Source organism: Rhea americana, unplaced genomic scaffold, assembly GCF_003343005.1.
Source record: "Rhea americana isolate MKP2758 unplaced genomic scaffold, rheAme1 scaffold_175, whole genome shotgun sequence".
Classification (NCBI taxonomy): domain Eukaryota; kingdom Metazoa; phylum Chordata; class Aves; order Rheiformes; family Rheidae; genus Rhea; species Rhea americana.
The window spans coordinates 675,985-699,011 of record NW_028185872.1 but is presented as its reverse complement, the minus strand read 5'-3'; the positions used below and the strand labels follow the sequence as shown (position 1 = coordinate 699,011).

The window sequence follows — 23,027 nt, the reverse complement described above, 5'->3', positions numbered from 1 at the left end:
CAGATGCCTGTCATCATAGCTATTTTTTAACGCACAGATTTCCCCCCAACACACACACACACAACCAGTGTTCCCTTTTTATTTAGCATATTACCAGAAACATTGACATTTTACAGCAGGATAGCCAGGAAAGGTTACAGGATCCTGAACGTTTCTATCCCCCTCTACCAATAATTCTTTGGCTTCTAATGATCCCTCATCTCACCGTATTGTTTCCCCAGTCTGGACCAGACTTGCACAGAACTGGTTCATGATGGTTCACGTCATCAGAGTATTGTGCAGCAAATGTTGTCTAGCTGCAGGGTGTTGTTATTACAAGCATTAAGTGAGCTCAACCAGCAAACATTGAGCCATTAGAAGAGTTAACTGCATAGAAAGTCCCTCGGAAAGACTGGGGGGGGGAGGGAAGCAGGCAGTTCCAGAGACACCGTGGTCTTTGCCCTGAGAGCGTAAACTTTCCAAGCATTTTCAGAAAATAACGTAGCACTAAAAAAGGCATGCACACTTTCTGGCTACCKCCAGCTCCTTTCTTCCAAGGGCTCCCTGTGTTTAACACTAGACAGTCATCAAAGAACCTCATGCTCCATAAAGGCTGTAGTACTCCACATTTCAGGTATCTGGACTGAGAAAGATAACTTCAAAAGAGAAAGTTAAATATTCTCTGCACTCAGATTTTAATAACAGCTAGATGCCAACCACGAGGCAGTGACGCACACAGCTGTCTGATGCTGGTCCTGTCTGGCACCACTTTTACTTGTGCTGCTGAAGCAGACATGAGATGGCAAAGTGGAACAGCTTTCTTTAAAAATACCATGTTTTAAATTCCATTCACTTTTTAAGTCCCAGAGTAACAAATGCAATTTCTTGAAGAAGGAAAAGAAGAACAAAACTGATCCACAGCTACCACAAAAGTCATTGCTAGTTGCAGGAACAGTCCAGCTGAGAAACCTGCCAGCTGCGTTGCTTCAGGAACAGCTCTTTGCAGTTCATGTAGACTTACGTGAAGCATCTGTTCTTTGTCTGAGCCCTTTTGCTTGTCACATTTCAACGACTCCTTTTGCTAGTTACAAAGAGAGACAACGGAAAGTATGCTAAGACGCAAGTGGGGTCATGAAGAGATGAAGAGAGAGCGGACCGACYGAGGCACAGATACACCTCCCCATGGTTTCCTCAGCCTTAGAGCATGCTTTGAAAGAAAAAAAAAGGGGGGGGGGGAAGCATTAAAACTAAATGTGCAAAGCTGCAAAGCACTTGAGGAAGGTTAAGAACAAATCTGATACCTTTGAGGAAAATGGCCTCATGGGGAGCTTGGAACCACAGAAATCGGGCACGAAGCCTCTTTTAAGAAAACCATGCAAATCRTCAGTGAGATCACTCCAAGCAGGAGACATCTGGAGCCTGGTACAGAGGCCACAGGGAGCAATAATCAGGTAAATAGTGATCAAGTAGAGGAGGAGTTTGGAAACAACACGATCTCAGCTCTCTGTGTTCTTGCAACTTTGGCCAAATTGCATGAGAGGGCTTGAGCATCCGTAACTGAATGGAAAATAATGAGAGCTGTTGGTGTCTTCTCCCAGCGGCATATCAGACCCTCAGAGTCTCTGCAGCAGCAGACATACAGCAGAGACTGAGGAGAGAAACTGCACTTATTAATTCACCGAGTTTTGAGAAAGGTTTCCGTTTTCTCAGCTGAAAGCACTGCAAAGCCTCCCAGCTTTGTCCAGCGATGGCTTCGAGACAGAGGCTCCGTGCAGGCGAGGTTATCCATCACAAGAAGTAGAAGGGAGAGATTAGGTTCATTTGTTACTCATTTCTTGTGTAAATGACTGAAGTATGTCCTGACAAAACAGTATCATCTATTAATAGCAGACCCCAAATCCTGTCAGGCCTTCAAAGCTATGAACCAGCTCGTAACTCTGTCCTCTTGCAGGGAACTGCAAAAATCCTACAAAGTAAACTCCAGACAGCCTTCCTGTTTGTAACACCACCAAAGCGGGAAGTGGCTCAGATGCTGAAACCACAGACAAGCCTTGTGCATCAATTAAGGATATAGAAAACTGGAGGTTTTTCCCAAAATGCTTTACTGATGTTAATCTTCTCAAGAGTACTTGCTCATCTCAGCTTCATAGGAAGGACTCCACTGCAGAGAGATCATAACTCCTCAAAATTCTCTTTTTCTCCATGAGCACAAAGAACYGTACAAGAGCCTGGGCACTGCTAAATCTCCTGACCAACCAGGCCAGATGCTTGCTGCATCTGCCTGTCCTTGTCTGAAGCTCACAAATGAAGGATGATAGACAGCAGAGGCCTTGGACTGTTTTTCTGTGGCATGACTTTAAAGCACAGTGAATGCTTGATTTTTGGCAGCATTTTTGATGCAGATCAAAACAATAACTAATACTACAAGCTTAAGAAAGCAATTTAAACAGCAGCAGGTTCAAAGAATGTCTGAAGAAGCAGGTGACAGCAAGCTGTCACAGCCCACACCTATCAAAAACACTACCAACAGGTGTGATTTCTCTTTTGTTGTTTATTAAGACTCCAGGCAGGGATGGCAGATTTGATTCTGCATTTCTTGAGAATCTCAAAGCATCCCTACCACAGCAAAACATCAAGCACAGCAATAGATCACCATGTGTTGGCCAATCCTTTTGTGCAACTTGAACACCTTGCCAAATCTTGGGCACACTTAGGACAAAGCCATAGATGGAAAAAGAAGCTGAACGCTTCACAAAGCAAGAAAACAGCAGAAGGTGGAGTGAGAGAATTCAGTTATAACTCAGAAACCCAATGTAGTGAAGCTGCGGAGACCAGCATCCAGCACAGGGGAAGAGCCTGCTGGAAATGCTGGGGCAGGGAACAACTTTTAACAATAATGCTTTTGTTGCCAGTCATGTGAAAGCAATAGGCCATGGAATTAAAATGGTCGTCTCCAAAAGACAGGCCTCTGGTTTCACTTGCTTAGACTAGACAGAAGGATCTAGGTTTGCACAGTTTATCTTACTGAAGGAAAGGTGTTGCCACAATTTTTAGTCTGTAGCTTTTTCAAGGTTATCCCTAACAATTCCCACTATCAAAAATGTATCCAAAACCAGGGCTAGGCTCTTACAGCTTCAGATGTGGCTGCATAAACTGACATGAGGTCATGAAAAACAACAGTTGAGTAGCGTGGCAGTAAGGTCAGCACACTGATTCACGAACTGCAATTGGCAGTTTGATAAGGCTTTGTAGTCACCACTGATCACATCATCTCTTCTTTTTGAGATACTGAAGGTCTTAAAATAAATCCAAGGATGAGCACTTTCAATTAAGTAAGTTGCTATACTGGTAGTTTAGAGGAATACTTCAAGCATTGTTTTTAAACATGGGCTGAAAGTGTGACAGCTCATTTTTTAATTTTTCCACAGTTTGAAGTATGTTTCCCATCCTCTCTGAGGCACTATGCATATTACAAAAAACAATGAAGTCCTCGTAGCCATTTAGGGCAAGATAAGCCCGCTAAGTCTGAGAGGAAATGTTAACCACATCACACATTTTAGCCCATCTAATTTTCAGAAGCCATATATGTAAGATTCCACTGTTACCTTYTACAGAGACAATCATAAGACAGATGTTTCAGAAATTTGCCTTGCTAGGTTACAATTTCAAGAAATCTGTATCACTTTCATGCTGTTAAAGAAACGTGCACATTGTGCAAATAATTTCATTGCCTTCCTGTAAAATGGGAATTCTGATACAGTCTAAACACTGAGCACTGCAAGCACTGAGACAAAGACTGTTATGTGGCTCTTGACGACTGAAGCCTGAACATTTGTCCACACATCTCACATAGTGTTTTGCACAGAAGCCATTTCCGTACCTAGCAATATTTTATGCTTTTATAGCATTCTTTATTCTACAGCACTTTAGTGCAGCCTCTTGTGACATGAGGAGAACAGTCAGCCTGTTTTTAGATGGGTCACGCAATCCTTTGCTTCTTTATGGCAAACAGCRTTATTTCTATACAGCTCACATACCTTCCCTGACACAGACCACTCCCCACTGCCACTATGATTTTGCTCTCATTCTTGCACATTTAGACATTGTAATGAGTGTCAGGCAGAGAAAATTGAGTAAAAATCATTTCTTCAGAGGAAATAAAGTGCATGAAAATATTTAAAGCCACAGGCTGAACCAGTCTTTGATGAAATGCATGTTAGTACTAATAATGCCTTCAATTCTTCCAGCATTATAGGAAGAACTCTTTTGCAGATGAGAGCAAGGCTACAATCCAGAAATTGTGCTAAAGATTTCTGGTTTGTCCCTCTAGAGGCATCATCTCAGTTGCTGATAGCCGGGGCTGCAATAGTGACTGCTCCTCTGAAACAGCTGATCTCAGTTGTTTCTGTGGCATCCGTTTCCATGATCTTGTCTCTACAGCAGGAGACAAAAACAGCAGCCCTTTGTCAGCAGGAAGCTAACAAAGGGATCCAGTTTTTAGAATGGTGCAAATTTAGTGAAAACCCAACACACATGCAACAGTATTTTAAATATAACCGCCCCATTCCTAGAAAGCTAGCATCTGGGAGAAAACTATGGTGGAAGGGCAAGAGGCTGCGTTTAATTCTGGTGAAGCTTCTGCCAAAGATCTGCCAGACTGAACAAAGTATTTCTAGGAAAAGTAGCAGCTCTCCATTTACCACAAAAAGCTGTTTCTCAGGCATAAAGAGGGAAGCAAACCCAATTACCTAATGTAGAATTTGACAAGATTTGCAGTCTTAATGCCTAGATTTGTGTTGTAAATGCCCTGTGATTTTTAACACCTGCAAGTAGGCCTAAATTTTACCTTTCCTGCAAAAGCACAGTGCATTTGGGCTACAGGTCTGAATCACAGGGAAGAACAGCCCTTGCTTCTCTCAGCAGTGTTTCCTGCACATTTCCTCTTTTGTTGCCAAATTCCAATCAGATACAAATCTATTCTGATTCTTTGTTTGGTCAGCTCACAAGTGACTGCTATTCCTGAAGGAATTGCTTCCGGTGTGGAAGCAATTTCACAAGCAAATCGGCCTACCTAAGATTTATGTTTCTATTCCCAAAAAGTACTTGCTGAGCAGGAAGTCAAAAGAATACTGAAGACCTTTCTTCATGCTATATCTCACCTTCTGGATTTATTTCTGAATCACTGGAGTTACCAGGGTCTTCCTTGAGAACTCCCACCTCCTTTGCCCAATTTGTCCATTTAACTTCCTCTACTCTGGAGAGACAAAATACAAGAGAGACTGATGCATAGAGTACAGCATCGCAGCCCAACTTCATCCTGCCAGCACAGTGCTAATAGTTTGCTGTAGCAACAATACTCTGAAGAGCTTTTCTTTGAGTAAAGATCTTCTGTAGTTTAAGCCCTGTGACATAAATATCTCTTTTCACAGTATGTTTTATGTAGGTCTAAACTTTTTTTTTTTTTTTTTTTTTTTTTTTTAAGTACTCCAGTTCCTACTGGGGAACACATTTAATAAAAAAAGGAGCCTCCTAGATTCTACTCTCTATACATGCTCCACAGAACTACACATAACACAACACTTTGGAGTTACCAAAGTGCTGCCTGCCTGCAGTTCCTTTTGCTGGATGAAGATTCATTTGCTCTCCCAGCCCCTATATGAGAGGAGGCGTGCTGCCCCCTCGTGTTGCACTCATGTTGCATGTTACCGAGGTAGGGAGTACCAGCCTACACCCTTCCCATCACAGCCCACTGTGGGCACAGCTATGCTAGCAGCAGCAGAGAAACCATCAGACAGCCTGCTGCTATAACTACTTGCACGCATATGGGTTAAACAGGCCACATCTTGGTGACAATGCTGGGGACTCAAATAGCTCTCAAGCTTCCAGCATACCAACAACCAAATGCTTTGCAGATGTCCAAGATAATGTGGTTCAGCTGCTGTGCTGAGTCAGGGCTGCAACTCCTTACAGTGGTTCCCAGTTACTGAGTTAATAAGCAAGGAACTCCATTACTAGAATGGGGTGTAAGGCATAACAGTGCAAACATCTTACCTGAAACACCATCTCTCATCTTTCTTATTGAGGCCCACTGAAAGGAAGCAGCCAGATCTCCTCTTTCCACCTTGGCGCCACAGCCAGGCCTTTTCTATTTCTAGAATAGCAATAGCTCTCTAGAAGTAGAAGTCCACATCAGGAAAAAAAAGAAAAAAAAAAGAAAAAAGACATGCAGAGTCCAGTCTCTCCTTTGGATTAAATCTTTCCCAATCAGCAACTATCCTGACTTGGAAAATCACTGTAATGCAACCCTAAAGTACTCCTTAGCTTAACAGTAACAGACAGAAAATTCTCTCAAGTCACTTATGCACGTAGATCTACAGGCTGGCAGTCTTGGTGCACACAAGCAGTATGAGTTTTAAATACACCTAAAAATGTTAGGATTAGTCCCAAGAACTGTATATTCATACAAAAGAGTTTTACAGCTGAGGTTTATGACAAACATGCACTGTTATTGCTGATATTATAAGAATCATGTAGGAGGTTGGGCCATGACATGACTGCTGAGCAGCACAGCATCTCACCTGCAGCTTCCAGACGCTTTTGCTATAGCCAGAAATATCAGTGACAGTCTCGCTCATGAGTGCGATCAGCATGTTGAGCAAAAGAATGTAAGTGAGGATCACAAAGAGAAGCAGCAGAAGCATCACAAAGTATTTGAATCTGGCATGTTCCTGGAACTCCAGGTCACCCATCCCAATGGTGATCTTGAAGAGCTCCAGAGAGACACCAAATAGCCCGCCGTACATAGCATGGTTCCCAGCATCCTCCATCTGAGCAACAGATCTGTTCTGAGAGACTGCAGGAGCATCCCCCATCAGAGTAACCAGAGCTATGAGAAAAACAGAATGTGAATCCTCTTCAGAAAAATCTACTTCTTGCAGCCCAGCCTATACCACGATGCTGAGCAAGTCCTTACCAGCAGCAAAGCCAAATAGGAAGATCATATAAACCAAGAGGAAACGTAGCAGATCTCTCAGGATAGTCTGAAACATAAAGCAGGAGGCAATGTCTTTATCTCACATGAAATCGCCAGTATGATTTCCTGTTATCACATTTGTCATAAAACAAATCCAGTAACAAAGCCAGTCCTGAAACCAAGTTGGGAAATGCTTTTATCCACTTTAAGAAACTAGTAGTATGTGCTGAACTATTTCCTCAGGTAAGCAACAATGTTTGGAGCTTAATTTTAGAGCACCACAAAAACATTTGTTGTCATGTTTGTATTAATTGGTTCTTTCAAACAAATAAATATTTTCCAGATTGCTCCAACACACACAGTTGCTTGCTTTCTCTCTACTGGATTTCACACAGATGTGGACCAATTCTTCCCTGGCATCTCATTTCACCTTCACTTTGTCCAGCTCTACAAGTCCAAGGCTCCTGCACAGACCTGGCAATACTTCTCAGCCCAAGTTTAACAGTTTCAGAAAACTCACATTGGTTTTGACAGTTAGTTTTGTTTTCTGGCAGTGTCAGCTGTTCCCATTTGCTATATTCACAGACAACAATCCAGTGTTCTGCCTCAGTTGTACTTCTCTGAAGATACTAATCTAGTCTTCTCCAATTTCTGGAGTTAATACATCAATTTCATTTATGGTTTTAATGGTCCCTGAGAGAAGAAAAGTAACTGCAGGACTTTTACCAGTTCTTCACGAGCTTTTTACACAAGGTTGTTTCTGGGTACTGACCTTCTGTATCATGACACTGTAAATCCCAGTGCGCTGGAAGCCCCGAGTATAATACAGCATATTCGTCCATCCCAAAAGCAGGGAGAAAACCATCACTGCTACATAGTTTTCTGAACTTGCACCATACAGCACTGCTGACAACAGCAATGAGAATGCCTGGATGAAGCTGCAAAGAAGCAGAATTAGTTATGCAGTGACTTATCCCCACAGAAAGGCCCATTTGCGAATATTTTGTGTTTTAGAAGGAAAAACAAACACATTTTACCAGGCTACATGGAGCATATAAAGCAACAGTTAATCAGGCACTTAGAACAGGATTTGCTTATATAAACTAACCAAACCAACCAAGAAGCTGTTGCAGGTTTGTTACAAACTAGTTTATCTCACAGTATAGAAACTCTTAACTGATTACATAACTGATATAAAATCAAAAAGAATCATAACCTTTATGAACACATGCACATACATGCATCTATACACATTTCTTCCCAGAAAACAGAGAAGTTATTTTCCCTTAGACAAAATCTGAGCCACAGTGACTGTATGATTAAATACTTTAACTTTTTATTTTAAGTATAAATTCTTAACTACAGAATAATTGAGGATCAGGCCACCACTGTGTCAGATAATGTACAAACCCAAAGACAGACCCTACCCAGGTCGATCACAACGAAGGGTTATGACAAGATGTGACATGAAGGCAACAAGCAGGGAGGGGATGCAAAGTGGCAGACAGTGGCAGAGATTAAGTCTTTCCTGCTCACCATCTCTCTAGTAATGTTATGGTAACTTAGCTGCCCACAGCAGAAAACCAATTTCAGCCATGCTTTCATTGCCCAAAAAACTCGAGAGACATACATCAAGATCTCAATGCAGCTGTCGGAGCACATAGTCTTCAGAGATTGGCGTCTCCTTCGCAGATACAGACTCTAATAGAGAAAAATCAACAGTAGCTGTTCATTACAAGAGGGCATGCTAGAGACTGAATCCTGCCTGGCATAACCTATTGCACAACAGAGAGGTTCACTCATTCTGTCTCCTGCTTTTGTTCCAAAGATCCCAAATTTCAGCTAATCACTCTTCAAGGATGAAAGCAAGCCCATATTTAAAAGTGGGCAAAGAATAAACAAGGGCTGAACCATAGCATTGCCCTATGTCATTATTAATAGATTGCAGAAATGCTAAGGATGCATTTTACTACCATAAATTACAAGAGTGTCTCCTAATTATTTGCTATTGTGACTCTATTCTTCACCTTTCCCACTCTGGTTTGTGCCACCCCTGTCAGTGCTAGATCCCACTGACACTGTAAATGTCTCAGAGCAGGATTCCCCCATCATCTATACTTGTGCACATCCTGATGTCAGGATAACAGAATTTGTTGCCCATACATTAGTGACAGTTTCTTTCTTTCTTACAATGTAGCTAGGCAAGACATCATCCCCATACCTGAGCAAAAATTAGATAAATGCCTCCCAGCAAGATAATGATCAGTCCAGAGACCCACAGGAAGCCTCCAGCCGTGAACTCCACTGGAAATGAAGGCTGCAAGAAAAAAAAAACAAACACACACACACTGAAAACAGACAGAAGTAGTTGTGACAACCATCCTGAGCCTTTTAAAACTTCAGCTCCATCCATTCAGGCTTTTCTCATTTAAAGAACAAGGGACCTACCTTTACCCGCAAAGGCTGATAGTAGGCAATGGCTGTGAAGATGATCATGAATGACAAGTACGAAATAAAACTGAAGTAGAACCTCTTGGAAGCAAATGTTTCCCATTTGTGCTGAAGCAGTTTGTTCAGTGGCTCCAAAACCACCATCTTATATCGATTCTATGTGAAAAAAAAAATCCAGCAAATAAAAATGCACCCACATGTCAACAGGAACACCAAATTATCGAGGATTGTCTTTTTCATGGCTGGAGTTCAGTGGCTGCAATTAGGGCACACACAAAGGCTTATTCTGTCAGGCTTTTCAGCATGAAAAAGATCAACTATCCTATAGGAACTCACATCTGCTTGGGTCCATCAAGATATTTGGATGAACCAAGGCTTAGGAAAAACAAAAGATCCAAAATTTCTCTCTTATTATAGATTAACAGAGATATTCTAAGTGGTTTATAAATTGAAAAAGTGCGAATATGTCATCATGCATTTCTTTCCCATAAAGACAATCATCTGAAATAACACATTAACTTGAAATGATTTGTGTAACTATATAGTAACACTGGAAGAGCCAGAAAAAAAATGTTACTATCTTTGTCTGTTGGTAAAAGCACTCACTGGTGTGTCACTGCTGTAGGCCAGAATCTCCAGCACAGAGTTTTCCTCAAAGCTGTCAATAGAGGACAAATCATAGAGAGACACATGGATAGGTCCATAGGTCCATTCAGTGAACTTGCGTGACAGGTGCCTGTACTCTGGATCTTTGATCTCTCTTTGGATGATGTGTTTGAAGATCTGAAGAGAAAGTGGATGCACACCAAAAGAACATTTATGCAATGAAGAAGTGGAATTACCCAAATGTACTCAAATTACCTCCAAATGCAGAACACCTTGTTTTCTACATTATCATATCCAAACATCAGACTATGTACCCAAACACCAGACACCTAACTAAACCTTGTATCAACTCTTCCAGGAGTAAAACCTGTTTCAGACCAGACTTCTCTTGGCTGGGAGAGAAAGTAGCAGTGATCAGTTGTGGCTCTGAAAGGGACCATAACAGGAGTAGCCTAGAGAAAGCCTCCTTTATGTCTTCTAGGTACTGCCACTGTCTGCAGCATTACTATGAGCTGGGTACAAGATGCTGCTACATCAAACCCTGCTGCTATGCTGAGGATGCATGCTGCAGTCCCACTTCAGCTTCACAGAGCTCCACAGATGCCCTTCAGTTGTCTTTACCTCCACTTTGCCTGTTTTGGCAGCAAGCTGCAGAGGATTTAATCCATCATAATTCACTATCTCCTCCAGTTTACACGTTGGGTCAACCTTCACACCTGCCTTCAGGATCTCAACATAGGTTGTGCTCACAAACTTGGTGTTCTCCTCGGTATCATCTGCAATCATCACCAGGGCATGGAGCACTGTATTGCCCTGTGTATCCTGCTCCTGGATCCTGGCTTTCTGGTGGGGATTGTTTAGAAGATATTCCACCACCTCAGGTTGGTTGGTACAAGCAGCCAAGGAGAGGGGAAGTTCACCTGAAGAGATTAGGACAGCATTTGGAGGGGAAGTGGGGGGGGGGGTAAAAACAACAACAACAACAACAACAACAACAACAACAACGGCAGGTGATTTTAGGAAAATATATTTAGCCTGGAGTTTTACCAGCAGAACACAAGACAAGTTCTTTCTCAGTGCCTCTAGATTCAGAAAGCGTTTTACAGCAAACAGTTTCTCCCTATTTCTGGAGTCAGCTGAAACCTTTTCCCAGACTCCTTATTTGGCTGCATCAACCACATATTTCATTGCCTCCGTCTGAAGTTCCTTTGATGGGATTAAATACATAAAGCCAAGCACGATGGCAAGTGCTCACTGGATACTTTAGTCTGACCAAGGATCTTCCCATTCAAAAAAGTCAAGAAATCCTGGATTATAATAGGACAGAGGAGATGGCAGCCCACGTACGGAGGAACCCAGCTAGGATTAGTGGCTGCATACACAACAACAACAACAACAAAACAATACAGAAGAATACATTTCACACTGACTCACCAAAATAAAAGCAAATTCCCTCTTTCTTCTTCTTAAAGAATTCACCATGGGCTCTGGCATGGACATCAGCACCATTTTCTACCAGAAGTTTCACTACATCCAGGCTCCTCTTCTCTATGGCAATATGGAGTGCTGTCTGGCCTATGGAAGCAGGCAAAATTTACCATGCAGTTCTACTGTCAGAGAGAACAGGAAAAGGCCTCGAGCAAGGTGTGTTGCTTTAACAATTGCTGTACGTTCTGCACAGCAATTTGGCAATCTAACTGCTAGGTAGGTAGGTGGTAATTGTTGGCTTTTAATAACGTTCTTTGGAAAAGCTGATTAGAAGCACTAAGCAAGAATACAAGCCCCAGAACTGTCAGGAATTCAACCTAAGACAAGGCAATATCCCTGGCTGGTACCATGATCCCAAACGACTATGAACATAAGAAAAAGACAACCATACATGTACATGGCTACTTTGCATGTTTGTTATTAAAAGAATAACCAGCTGGCAGAACTCATGCTTTAATGCAGTTTTTCTTCAATATTGCTACTTTTTTTCCCCACTTATAGAAGTGCTTTAAAAGTTTTCCAAGCAAATCCTCCCATATTTCTGGGTTATTACACGTGTATCACTTTTAATCTATAGACTGGGACCAAAGTTGCAGAGGTAAAGTACATAATTCAAGGTTGAAAAGGACACAGTACCAGAACTGGAAACTGGAATTAAAAAGTGAGCAGGCTATTATGGTAACAGCACCAGAACCCTGGGAGTGCAGTGCAGCATGAGCTCCCATTTACCTCCTTTTCCTCGTATCTGCACATCTCATCTGTCTGATGGGGAGGCTGCGTCTGATGCAGCATTGGCACAGAACCCTTACCTCTGTAGTAACAATCAGAGCACGCAACATTGACAAGTGGCCTGGGATTCTCTGTCTTTTGGTCTATTTCCAGTAAAACTGGGATTGTGTCATTCCTCCCATTTTTTAAATTCAGCAGGGCTTTCATTAAGCAGGTCTTCCCAGTCTTTGCATCTAGTAGAAAAAGAACATTGAACAGGATGCATGTGTGCTTCTACACATCTATATTTCCTAATCCAATGTAGCCAGGGTACCCATTATAGGACCAAATACAGTAATTATTTTAAAAGTCTTTCTCAGTATTTTTATTAGGTATCAGAGGCAAGGCTTGAAGAAACATAATTATTGGCATCTTCCATCCTCAGATGGACATTAGGAAAATAAAAGCATAGGATGGAGAAAGTGATATTTCTCCACTACCCAGTTCTGTGCTCACAAGTCCTGCCTCTGCTAAATCACTTAGGGATTACTAAGCAGGCTCTACCTGTGTATTCAGAGTTGGTGAGAAATTTGGAAGTCCTCCTTAAGTACTCAAGTAAGCCTTCCAGTGCCTCAGGGCTGCCCCTTGAGACTGCGCTGAAGAGCCTGTCTCTGTCAAAGCGATTGGGGTCCTTTTGGCTACAGAAGAAATACAAAGTGTTAAAAAATTCTGGAAAGAGGAAGACAAGAACATGCAGTCAGTTCCAGTGGGCTACTATGAGAAAATGGGAGGGAGGCAGAGGAGTTTGACAGATAAACAACTAAACTATTTTATTTTTGAGTCAAAGGAAAAATAGAGACAGTTATTTCCCAGAATTCTCTCATGTGGCTGCAGTTTCCATCAGCTGGAGTTTTTCCCAGATCCAGCCCAATGTACAATCCTGGAATGCATCCAGAACACAAAGAAAGAGAAGCCCAAGATAGCTCTAGGACCAGAATCAGTCCCATCACATGGCATGAAATGCTCCTTAAGCTATTTACACCCTTTTCCTGGCAAGAACAGTTCAGTTGCATAGGGCTCCATACTAAGCTGCTCTGATGTCCAATTTGGCTTATTTGGTGCTAGTTCAGATGCATCCTATCATATCAGAATGCACACTATACACATACCTTCCAGGTGCAGGGGGAAATGGCTAATAGTCCCCTTTCTGCTTTTAACTACTCCCACCAGATGCCTTTAATATTTCTGCCTTGCCACTTTTAGTTTAGCTTCTTGTAAAGTTTATGGCACTGAATCCACAGGGATCAGCAGGGATCCCATCCCTGTGTAATTGTCAACAGTTACTTACTTGCTGACAAGTCCTGGCCGAAAGTTCAGATTGATTTTGATTTTAGGAGCATAGTCGCTGCTCTCCTTCTGATAAGGTGTCTCCAAGGGCTGTGGCTCTCCTTTCTTTCCATGTAGCCCTATTCTTTCTTCCTTTTTACTAGATGTAGGTTTATCTTCCTGGATACTGTCATCCGTTTCCAGCAGTCCAATCAGCCTGTTTCTCTGTCCCGGGCCTGGCTGCCCATTTGTGAAGTTATCCATTTCTAGTATAGATGGTCTTGCAGATTACTAAAGATGCGCCCACCAAGAGACTAATCCTGCAAAGGAGCAGGAGAATAAATGCATTTTGTTCACACACCTAGGATATGCAGTGCTTCACATAGAGGAAAACATATTTCCAGATCTGAAGTTCCCACAATTGACTATGGGTCCCTTGAGAGAGGGATTCAGTAAAACTCTGCACAACTAGGTAGCTTTGAATGAAGGATAAAGGCCTTAAATAGGGTTCCTACGGGGAAGACGTTCAAAAGCAGCTCATGAAATATAGGCAACTTGTCTGCAGAACATTGGAACCCCCTTTGTGAAATGACCTCACCTGTTGGCAGCAGCACAGGTTCCTTACATAAAAGGCAAAGAAAGTGTATCTTTAGGAGACTACAGACACTGTTCTTGTCTCAGTGCAGCCAACACAAGCTAGTCACCAAGTGGCCAAAAAGATAAGATTAAGTACAGGCCTTTGTTGCAACAGAGCACTAAATTTGTTTCTGTCTTCTGCTAGTAGGATAGTATTTCTACAAGGAAAACACATGCACAAATTGCCTTCCTTTTACACATTCTTGCTTGCAGCCTGGGGCAAAATGGGTGGGATATGAGATCTCCCCAATGTTGGAGGCTGCCAGTTACAGCTATCCATGTCAGCTTAGGCACATACACAGCTCAGCTGCCATGTGGACACTCACAGTGCTCATAGCCTGAATACAGCACAAGCTCTCCCAGGAGCAAACCTGGACCCAGATCTGCTGTACGGAGAGTCTGAGTATTCAACAGAACATTCAGTCAGCCCACTTGTCTCATCTAATATGGCCTGCACTCCATTTTCACACTTCTGAGACATCTCTTCATGCATCTCTCACAACATCTCAGACCTACACCCAGTGCAAGCTATCTGTTGTCAAGATAAGACCAAAGATTCACACATAGTTTAGTTTGTGAGGTAGCAAAGCAACATCCATGATTACCAACCTGAACCAGAGCTTCTGTTAATAATTCTGTCTTACTTGCATGCACTCCCTCCAAATGGTTAACAGACTTTCTCTGAAGAGAAATCTCCCTTTGTGGGACTAGAGTCAGACTCCACAGCCAATACCAGCACAGAGGTAAATCAACACAGCATAAGCATTCTGGTTTAGATTAGGATGCAGAGAAGCGTAGTTAGTTCTAGACAGAAAATAGTTACATCTTCATGCAGCTTACAGCAAGAAATCTAAGGGCTGATTTCAAGAGAAACTGTTACAATTCAGCCATACAGGTTAGCCTGCATTCTAATGACAAATACCCCTCTGCATACACAGGCGTACACCCTATAATCCCCTTTCAGTCATATTTCCTCCCCAAAACACTTACTGGTATGTTTGCTGATCCTCTACAAATAGAGGGTTATTTGTATTTCCGTAATAGTTCGCTTGTGCTTTTCTGGCTTCCTTTCCACAAAATCATTTCTCAACTGCAGTTTCCATTTCTCCTCAGCACTCAAGAGAGTTATTTATTGTCAGTCTAGTACAGTCTGTTTAAAAGCAAGAACAAAATGGTCCTTAAAAACAGACCCTGTAATACATGCAGCCGCTTTGTATCTCCCTAAAAAACAGAGCACACTCTTTTTATCAGCTGAATTTTCAGTTCTCTATTCAAGACCTGCCCTGCTTCCTACTAGTACTTTACCAAGCCATTTTGAGTAGCACAGCGCAAGAAAAGCCCTGCTGTCAAAAGAGGAAGAGCCCAGCACTTACCCTGAGTTGCTGCAAGCTCCACCCAAGAACTGATCTGACAGGGAGTCCCAACTGATCCTCCAAAGCCTAAATAATCACTCAGTACAAACCAAATCAAATACCAGTAAGTCTTAATAAGCATGGAAGCATTTCCTGAAGACCTCAAATTGTTTATATCCATGGGTGAGAGCTCTCTTCCTCTGCAGATACAACCATACTCATATCAGCACTTTCTATCAACGCCACGACATGGAACTCCTCGTTGGTGGTCCATGAGGGAATCCAGGCTGCCTGTGAAAAGGAATAACCACTGATTATTACTCACTCAACAGTATAGGTTTTTGCAAAGTGAAGAAGGGTTTGCACAGGAAATGACTAGATGGATTTCTCTGTAAAACTGTGAGCCAATGAGTGCAGTGCTCTTATATGGGAAAGCTGGCCGGCTATTGCAAATTCATAATGCTTAACCCCTGCCTGCACATACGGAGAAGCAACATCTTGTGGCTTTCAACAACAGCTCGCTCCAGTGTAATAGGAGGCAGGCTGATTTGACTCGTGAATGTGCTACAGTTCATGGTTTGGTTCTGAGGTTAGTCACAAGGATCCCTCAATTAGCCCCAGGATAGGCAAGAATGCATGGGAACTGAGGGCAACTGTTCTGCTGGAAGTCAGAAGTTTCTCCTCACACACTTTCACACACCCTAGTTACGAAGCAATGCAAATCTTCACACACCCTAGTTACAAAGCAATGCAAATCTTAGCCAGAATGTTAACCTGCACAGTATAAGGTGTCAGCTGCTCATCACAAGCACAAGAGATCGCACAAAGCAGCCCCAGTTCCTGAAAACTGAGGCCGTTAGTCAACCTGCCATTAGCACCCACTTAATGGGTTGCTTCTATAAAGAAATACAGGTCTGGAAAAGGCTACTTCTGGGAGCACACACAGGTCATCTCTAAAATTACTTGGAGCTGAGACCATGCTTGCACACCCTTATCACTCCCAAAACTGGACCTCTGGGAAACAGAGAATGTCAGCCCAAACCAAGTGACTTTCTGAGCTTTCTCTCTCATACTATAATAAAACTAAGGCTTGAGGAGGCAGTGTGATCATTATTTCCAGCAACACTGGTGCAGGGTAGCATTCAGCACTTACAGTCTCAATGACCTTTCACAGCATATCATCTATGTGGAGCGTGTCTCATCTGTACTCCGCAGAGCACTGATGGTTCACAGAGCCACATTATGTGATCCAGAGCTCAACTAGGAAAATGCATTAGCTAATAAAATGTTATAGAGTTCACCTAATCACCAGTTTCATAGCAGGGACACATTCCACAAGGAATCTCAAAAGTTCAGTCACTTACTGGTCTAAAAAATGTTAGGAAGTAGTAAGTGCCATGTCACGAGAATGGTCATGAAGGCAACATACTGAACTCAGGTTGTGGCTTCCTTCTTCAAACTGCTGCCAGTCCAATGAGAACTTAAAGCAATCCTCATCCAGCAGGACTACAGGATGATGGGGGCTTTCCTGGAATGTGGCCATCACCCATAGAAAAATGCCCAGATGGCCTCTTGAATCAGATGCAAGTTGCAAAAATACCTTCCTTTGAATACACCCAGTAAATGGAAAGGTACCATTTCTTCTTTGATGGTTTTGGATGAAATCACAAGCTTATTTCTCATATTCCTGTGTGGCAAAATTAAACTGACACAATAACAATGCAAAGCTACTTTTTCTTTCCATGTTTAATGATTTATTGAGACTGATAGGATAGCCAATAAACAATGAGCATATGCTGAGAAATGCAAGACCAGGACTCATCTCTCCTCTCCTTCATTCCAGCCTTGCACTAATTCCATTCAGTTTTCTTTAGTGATGTTACTCTTAATTTACTCTGGTATCAGCAGGCATGGAATCAGGTTCAGAAGTTTAACTGAGATTTGTAAGCACAAATCCTCTTGGACATTCCCCCTAGCCTTTATGGGAGTCAGTTCACCTTTCAAAGAATCGTATCAGCCCACAGAAGTGCATTGTAACAGATTTCTTTCTGCGCATCTGGTTTTAAGAGCTTACATGGAGGACGCAGAATGTGCTGCTTGCTGGGAAAAGAATTACTGCCAGCTGAGAGGTCAGCACAGCAAAATAGAAACAAAGCCGCTGGGAGAAACATAAATACTGGTATGCATGCACACATGCGCACACGCTTTCACAGAGAGCACACTAGGGTAAACACTAGCATTTCCATTTCAGAGAACTAAGTAGGAAGGCAGAAAAGACCTACCCAAAACTGTATTTGTMAGTGACAGCATTCTGAGGTCAGTAATGGGATTACATCAGTGTTGTGCACTAGCCAGCTGAGCTTGTTGTGATGCTTAAAAAGGATCTTGTCACCAAAAATTAAAATCCTAGTAGATGTCAGGGCTCAGAAGAAAGCGATCCAAAGTAGTACACAGGGAGGATAAAAGGAACAATTTAGTATCAGCAAAATGCAAACCTGCATTTTCAAAAGCAAGATGTGATCCTCTTACCTTTTAAAGTTTTTATTTGAGGGAACGAGGAAGAGTCTTGTGATTGCTCAGTATTTATTTTAGTGATGAAAATGAGTCGGAAGTGCTGAAGAGTTCAAAAGTTTCTCCCGACAGGAGAGCCATATTTTGTGGAAGCCTTAAATCCAGGAAGAGATTAGTCAGACTTGGAACTATTAAATGAGATTAAGTCAAATCACGGGAAGAAATTTTGTAATGAAATGTATTCTCTGATATAGAGAATAGATGAAGAAGCACAGAAATTCATGACAAAATGGGAAAAACAATGACACTGAATCCGCTTAAACAGTAGGCAACAGCAAGCATGAAGAAAACAGATTTCTAAAAAGCTGGAAAAAAGTGTTATTTCCTAAAATATATTTTCTCTGTTCACTTAAGTGCTCATTTTTTACCAAATGTCTAAAAATGTAATACTCTTATGGTCAATAAAATGTTCTTTGTATATTGTAAACAGAAAATCAAAGTCACTTACATGTATCTGTAGTTTAAGCACAATGCTGATCTGGACTGCTCTGTAGCGGTAGCAGCTCAAAATCATCTTCATAGCAGGAAAGAAGATAATCTGTAATAGCAGGGGATAATCTGTAATAGCAGCATGTAAGGTGGACTATTAATATTTTCTCCAGAACAATGGTAGGCCAGCACTTACTCAAACCACAAGGCTAAAAGAGAGCACTGTTTCTTTTAAGTATTACCTTCAGACTTGAGGAAATATGAAATATTTTTTGCACAGCCAGACTTTTTTTCCATACAATTTTTATACAAACTCCATACTGAAGGAGAAAATTTTAGCAGTTTGACTTGTTAGAGTTACACAGATGGAATCTCCTGCCTCTAGCGGGACCAGCTGATGTCCCATCTAAAATCCTGACACTTACATACAATTCCTTGCAAGAACTTCTTTGATGGCCTCAGGGACTCAATTAACTTAAAGGATAGTATTTCAGTAACTACTAGTCTTATATCGTAATATTTAAAGGCTATCCCTATATTTCTCAGCTTTTAAAGGAACCGTCCACTTCTCACGTTCCTTAAATGGAAGAATAACCTTTTCTGTACGATTATAGCCTGAAGAAATACTACACTCAAGCAAGAAAGCTTGTCACAACCGAGTAACAGCAAAGTTCAAAATCCAGCAGAACCGTTTTAAATTAACACTTCTGTAAAGCAACAGTGACATCCTGTGGTCATTACGTAAATCTGCTGAATTCCTGATGCTTAAGAAAATAGCCTCTAGAGGAAACTTCAAATTACCAAAAAGATACGCAAGCATACAATTGTGAGAACTAAAGTCGCTTTACTTACTCTTTGTATCAAAACAGCTATCAGGAATTTGTCTAGTTAAAAAAAAACCCACCAGTTCCAAATAACACCATTTTTTGATAATGCAATAATGTTCCATAAATATAAAATTGAGCAACTAAGCAACAATCTCTGAATGTAGCTACCACATGATGTCTTTGGAACTATAGCCAGTACTGCAGAAACCTGGGTATTTCAATTGCTTCTCCCCTTAATCCTCATCTCCTTTGTATCACTATGTTTTAGAGTAGTTGCTAATATAGCAAAATACTAAATATACTCCAAAAACAGTAAAACAGTATTATGTGATTTCTTGAAACAGATTGAGACATTTATATTTAAGCACAGAAGACAAAAAAGCACTGAAAATCTGGAATAAAAAAGCAGAATTTGAAACTAATTGAAGCTGTAAGAAAAAAATGCAAAAACCTATCATAAAGCTCAGGTTATAGCAGGATAAAAGATGTGACCAGAATCTGTTCTACATTGGAGCACTTTGACTATCCCATTTTAACAGCACATGCATTGGGGCTGAAGACTATTAAACTCTTGAGTTTAGCTAGAAATACTTAAATCTAAACAGGTTGAATTGAGGTACCACCAACTGTAAGAATAATTTTGAATCTTAATTAAACTATCAGTCATTCACATTATCTGGTGCAACATACATACTTTGTCCTTTTTTGTTCATAACTTCAGTATATAAAATGTTATGGAAAATCATATCCTGTAATTCATAAACTACACACACACGTGTAATTCCCCTAATTCTCATCTTTTACGATAAATTGCAATGGATTCTTTCAATAAAGAAATCTCTTGCAGTGATCTCTGCCTGATCAGAGAGATGAGAAACCCTGGTAACAGAGCTCACATGAGAGAAGCAGGAAGGACAGTACAAGTATCCTAGCATCTTCGCAGCCTGTTTAGACACATTTATGATGTCCGTTTCGGCATTGACCAACCCTCCTTCAGCCAGGTTACTGCTGCAGCGTTGCTCCAGCGTCCTACCGTGCTGCTGGTAGTTTGGTTTCCAAGATGTGCTATTAGATACTGTTTCTAGTAAGCCAAATGCAGCTGATACTCAGCATGAGCCTCACCTAAGGAATCTTTCCCAGCAGAACACCACACTGACACCTTCATAGTTTCACACAATCAGCTCTGGCTACCTAAACCAAACCTGAGYTGCTCCAGCAGTTGCTGAACACCTGAAGGTCTTCCCCTCTCCCCACGGCTTATTACCTTGGATGCAACATCCGAAGTAGGATCCWTGCGTGGCTCCACTTACAAACCATCTACAAACAGGAACACTGGGGAGTACCAGCAAAGGCAACGGTTCCACACAGATTCAGCTTGGGTTGAAAAAAAGCCAGAGTGAGCACACCACAGGGAAACTTGTGAAGACCCACTCAGGTGTGTACAGATCACTGCTTGGAGAGCAGGCTGGGCCCCAGCCTGCTTTGGGGCTGCGCAAAGCCGAGCGCACTTAAGATGATCTAGTATATCTGGGTTCCGCATCAAATTTGAGCAAYGCTTCTGTGAGTTTTCTTTCAGTAACTGACACAGAAAAGGGTATCTGCTACTTACAGACTTGCACATAAATACCCGAAAGACCAACCACACCTGTAGCCTGAGTAATCTGGTCAAGTTAGCAAACCTAACTATTACTACACAGTACAGCTTAACTATTAAAACTTGCCAAATGACCTCTCAACTGTAAGAAACAGYGAAAATAAAGCAGACAGCTTTACGATGGAGCAAATCATCAGCACAGAAAGCTAAGTAACTCAGTACCATGTCTCCTCCGGACTATGAAGTGCTCAGGGAGTTCATACACTACCAAAACAGGGGTAAGTGGGCTTAAAAACACCCAGACTGAGATGACTGAACTGAAAAAAAAGCACAGAACAGAAAGGCAAAACAAAAAGAAATTAYAGGAAACAAATAATCTATGAAAAACATCTCCAGCACAGAAGTTTTCCATGGGACTACACCAACTTTAGATTCCTGCCAGCACAGCTATGTATGCTAGTCAGGAAAGAAAACCCTTCTAAAAAACACCCCCCTCCCCMCMCACACACAATTACAGTTGTAACTTGCAAAAATTGCACTTTAACCTACTTTATTACAATGGGCAGGTTTTTATTAACATTGAAGTGTAATTTCCCACAATTGCTTCTATGCTAAGAATGCCCTAGTAATATAGGGGCATTACTACACYATACGCACCCCCAATAAACACTCTCAGTAATATTATGTGGAAAACTGAAGAGGAATGAATTTTTACCAGTAATCCTACAGTAGACCAAAAAAATAAAAATACAAATGCTGCGTAACACAGGGCATTCAGTGAAAAGCAAAGCGTACCAGCAAATACTGTGTATACAGCATGTGGGTGCCAAGATTCAACCTAAAAGGTTGATCAGCCGTCTAAATTCAGGACAGGTAGGGATAATCCTCACAGGTTTAATCCTTACAACCCACCTAGCTTCTATAAAGGAGGATTTGAGTTATTAAACACCAGCCACTTTATATGCAAGTTAAACAACCCAATTCACACCGTAAGTCTCTGAACATCTATTCACATTGTTTTGTTAACCCACCTGGTAAGAACAAGTTATGTCAGATTTTGTAGAAGCTAGCATTTAACTCTCAGCAACCCATCAAATTCATGCATTGCCATTCAGTATTTAAGAAGGCAGAATATTGCAGGGTGTTTTGAGCTAATTATTACTCCTTTTTAACTTTCTGTAGCATACAAATACACCCACACTAGAAATGAGTGCTTCCTGGAATTCTTCCCTCCCCAGATCATAATCCACACAAAGCCATTCAGCACCACCACACACACCCCCCTCAGCAGGCACTCCAATTTGCTTACAATAGGCAATCTCTGGACTACATATGCTTCCCCCCCTCCCCCCCGTAAAAGGGGAAGGAAGGAAGGGAAGAGAAAAAAGATAAAAAAGGCAATTGGCCAGTACAGCCTCCAAAGAGGATACAAAAGTGACTTCATGCAGGTGTCATACAGTGGATGTATCCACTAATTTCTCAAAGATGAATTAACCAATTTAAACCCTGCAATTTGAAAGCTACCCAAAAACCTGAAACAAAAGCATTGCATTGACAGTCATCCCTTCTGACCCACCTTTGCTTGCTCTGACTCTTGTTTAGAATTCTAGAGTCAMTATCCTGCTTGGCAATAGCAATCTTTTTTYRTGAAGTTCTAGGAAGAGGGTACTGGTGCTTAAAATAAGGCAAGGCTTTAGCCTGYATGTGTTTCATCCATGATAGCCTCATTACACAGAGGCTTAAATTGCCATGGGAGAAAGCCACAGTAGGTATGTCACTTAAATATACCAGTTTACTAGCTTCARCTGAGACAGACTACGAATTGATGTGCAACATAAAACTTTATTAGCATTTCAACACACAGTTCAGCAGTTACTTAAGCTTGCATTAACCTTGCATTTAACTTAACACTAGGACATTAAAAGACTACAGTGCAAAAAACAAATACTACTGGCAATCTTGTAGAGGAAGATACACAAGAACTAACAGCCACCCCTCAGACGCAGCACAAGGTGCAGGGTGGACTCCTTCTGGATGTTGTAGTCAGACAGGGTGCGCCCATCTTCCAGCTGCTTGCCAGCGAAGAT

The 23,027-nt window shown here is 41.6% G+C and overlaps 2 protein-coding genes across 2 annotated transcripts in view; both read right to left on the bottom strand.

Annotated features, from left to right (window-relative positions):
* Nucleotides 1–65: 65 nt before the first annotated feature.
* LOC146597892 (transient receptor potential cation channel subfamily V member 2-like) lies at nucleotides 66–15,903 on the bottom strand. Its single transcript, XM_085301284.1, has 17 exons — nucleotides 15,541–15,903; nucleotides 15,158–15,317; nucleotides 13,554–13,851; nucleotides 12,770–12,903; nucleotides 12,307–12,459; nucleotides 11,444–11,584; nucleotides 10,631–10,929; nucleotides 10,010–10,186; nucleotides 9,401–9,559; nucleotides 9,174–9,269; nucleotides 8,583–8,653; nucleotides 7,725–7,890; nucleotides 6,953–7,019; nucleotides 6,558–6,865; nucleotides 6,031–6,149; nucleotides 5,139–5,233; nucleotides 66–4,413 (listed from the first exon to the last, which is right to left on the bottom strand). The coding sequence occupies exons 3-17, from the start codon at nucleotides 13,793–13,795 to the stop codon at nucleotides 4,283–4,285; spliced, it is 2,358 nt and encodes a 785-aa protein (XP_085157410.1). The 5' UTR covers nucleotides 13,796–13,851; nucleotides 15,158–15,317; nucleotides 15,541–15,903; the 3' UTR covers nucleotides 66–4,282.
* A 6,859-nt stretch (nucleotides 15,904–22,762) lies between these two features.
* UBB (ubiquitin B) overlaps nucleotides 22,763–23,027 on the bottom strand; it is a 1,958-nt gene continuing 1,693 nt past the window's right edge. The window contains exon 3 of the mRNA XM_085301242.1: nucleotides 22,763–23,026. Coding sequence (XP_085157368.1) covers nucleotides 22,923–23,026 — 104 coding nt within the window. The 3' untranslated portion in view covers nucleotides 22,763–22,922. The remainder of the gene's footprint in view (nucleotide 23,027) is intronic.

Coding starts and splice junctions, on each gene's coding strand:
- LOC146597892 (XM_085301284.1), bottom strand. CDS start 13,795: ATGGATAACTTCACAAATGGGCAGCCAGGCCCGGGACAGAGAAACAGG. Junction 10,930..11,443: donor GGGAATTTGCTTTTATTTTG/GTGAGTCAGTGT, acceptor TAATCTCTTCAG/GTGAACTTCCCCTCTCCTTG. Junction 4,414..5,138: donor TTCAGAAATAAATCCAGAAG/GTGAGATATAGC, acceptor CTCCTGCTGTAG/AGACAAGATCATGGAAACGG.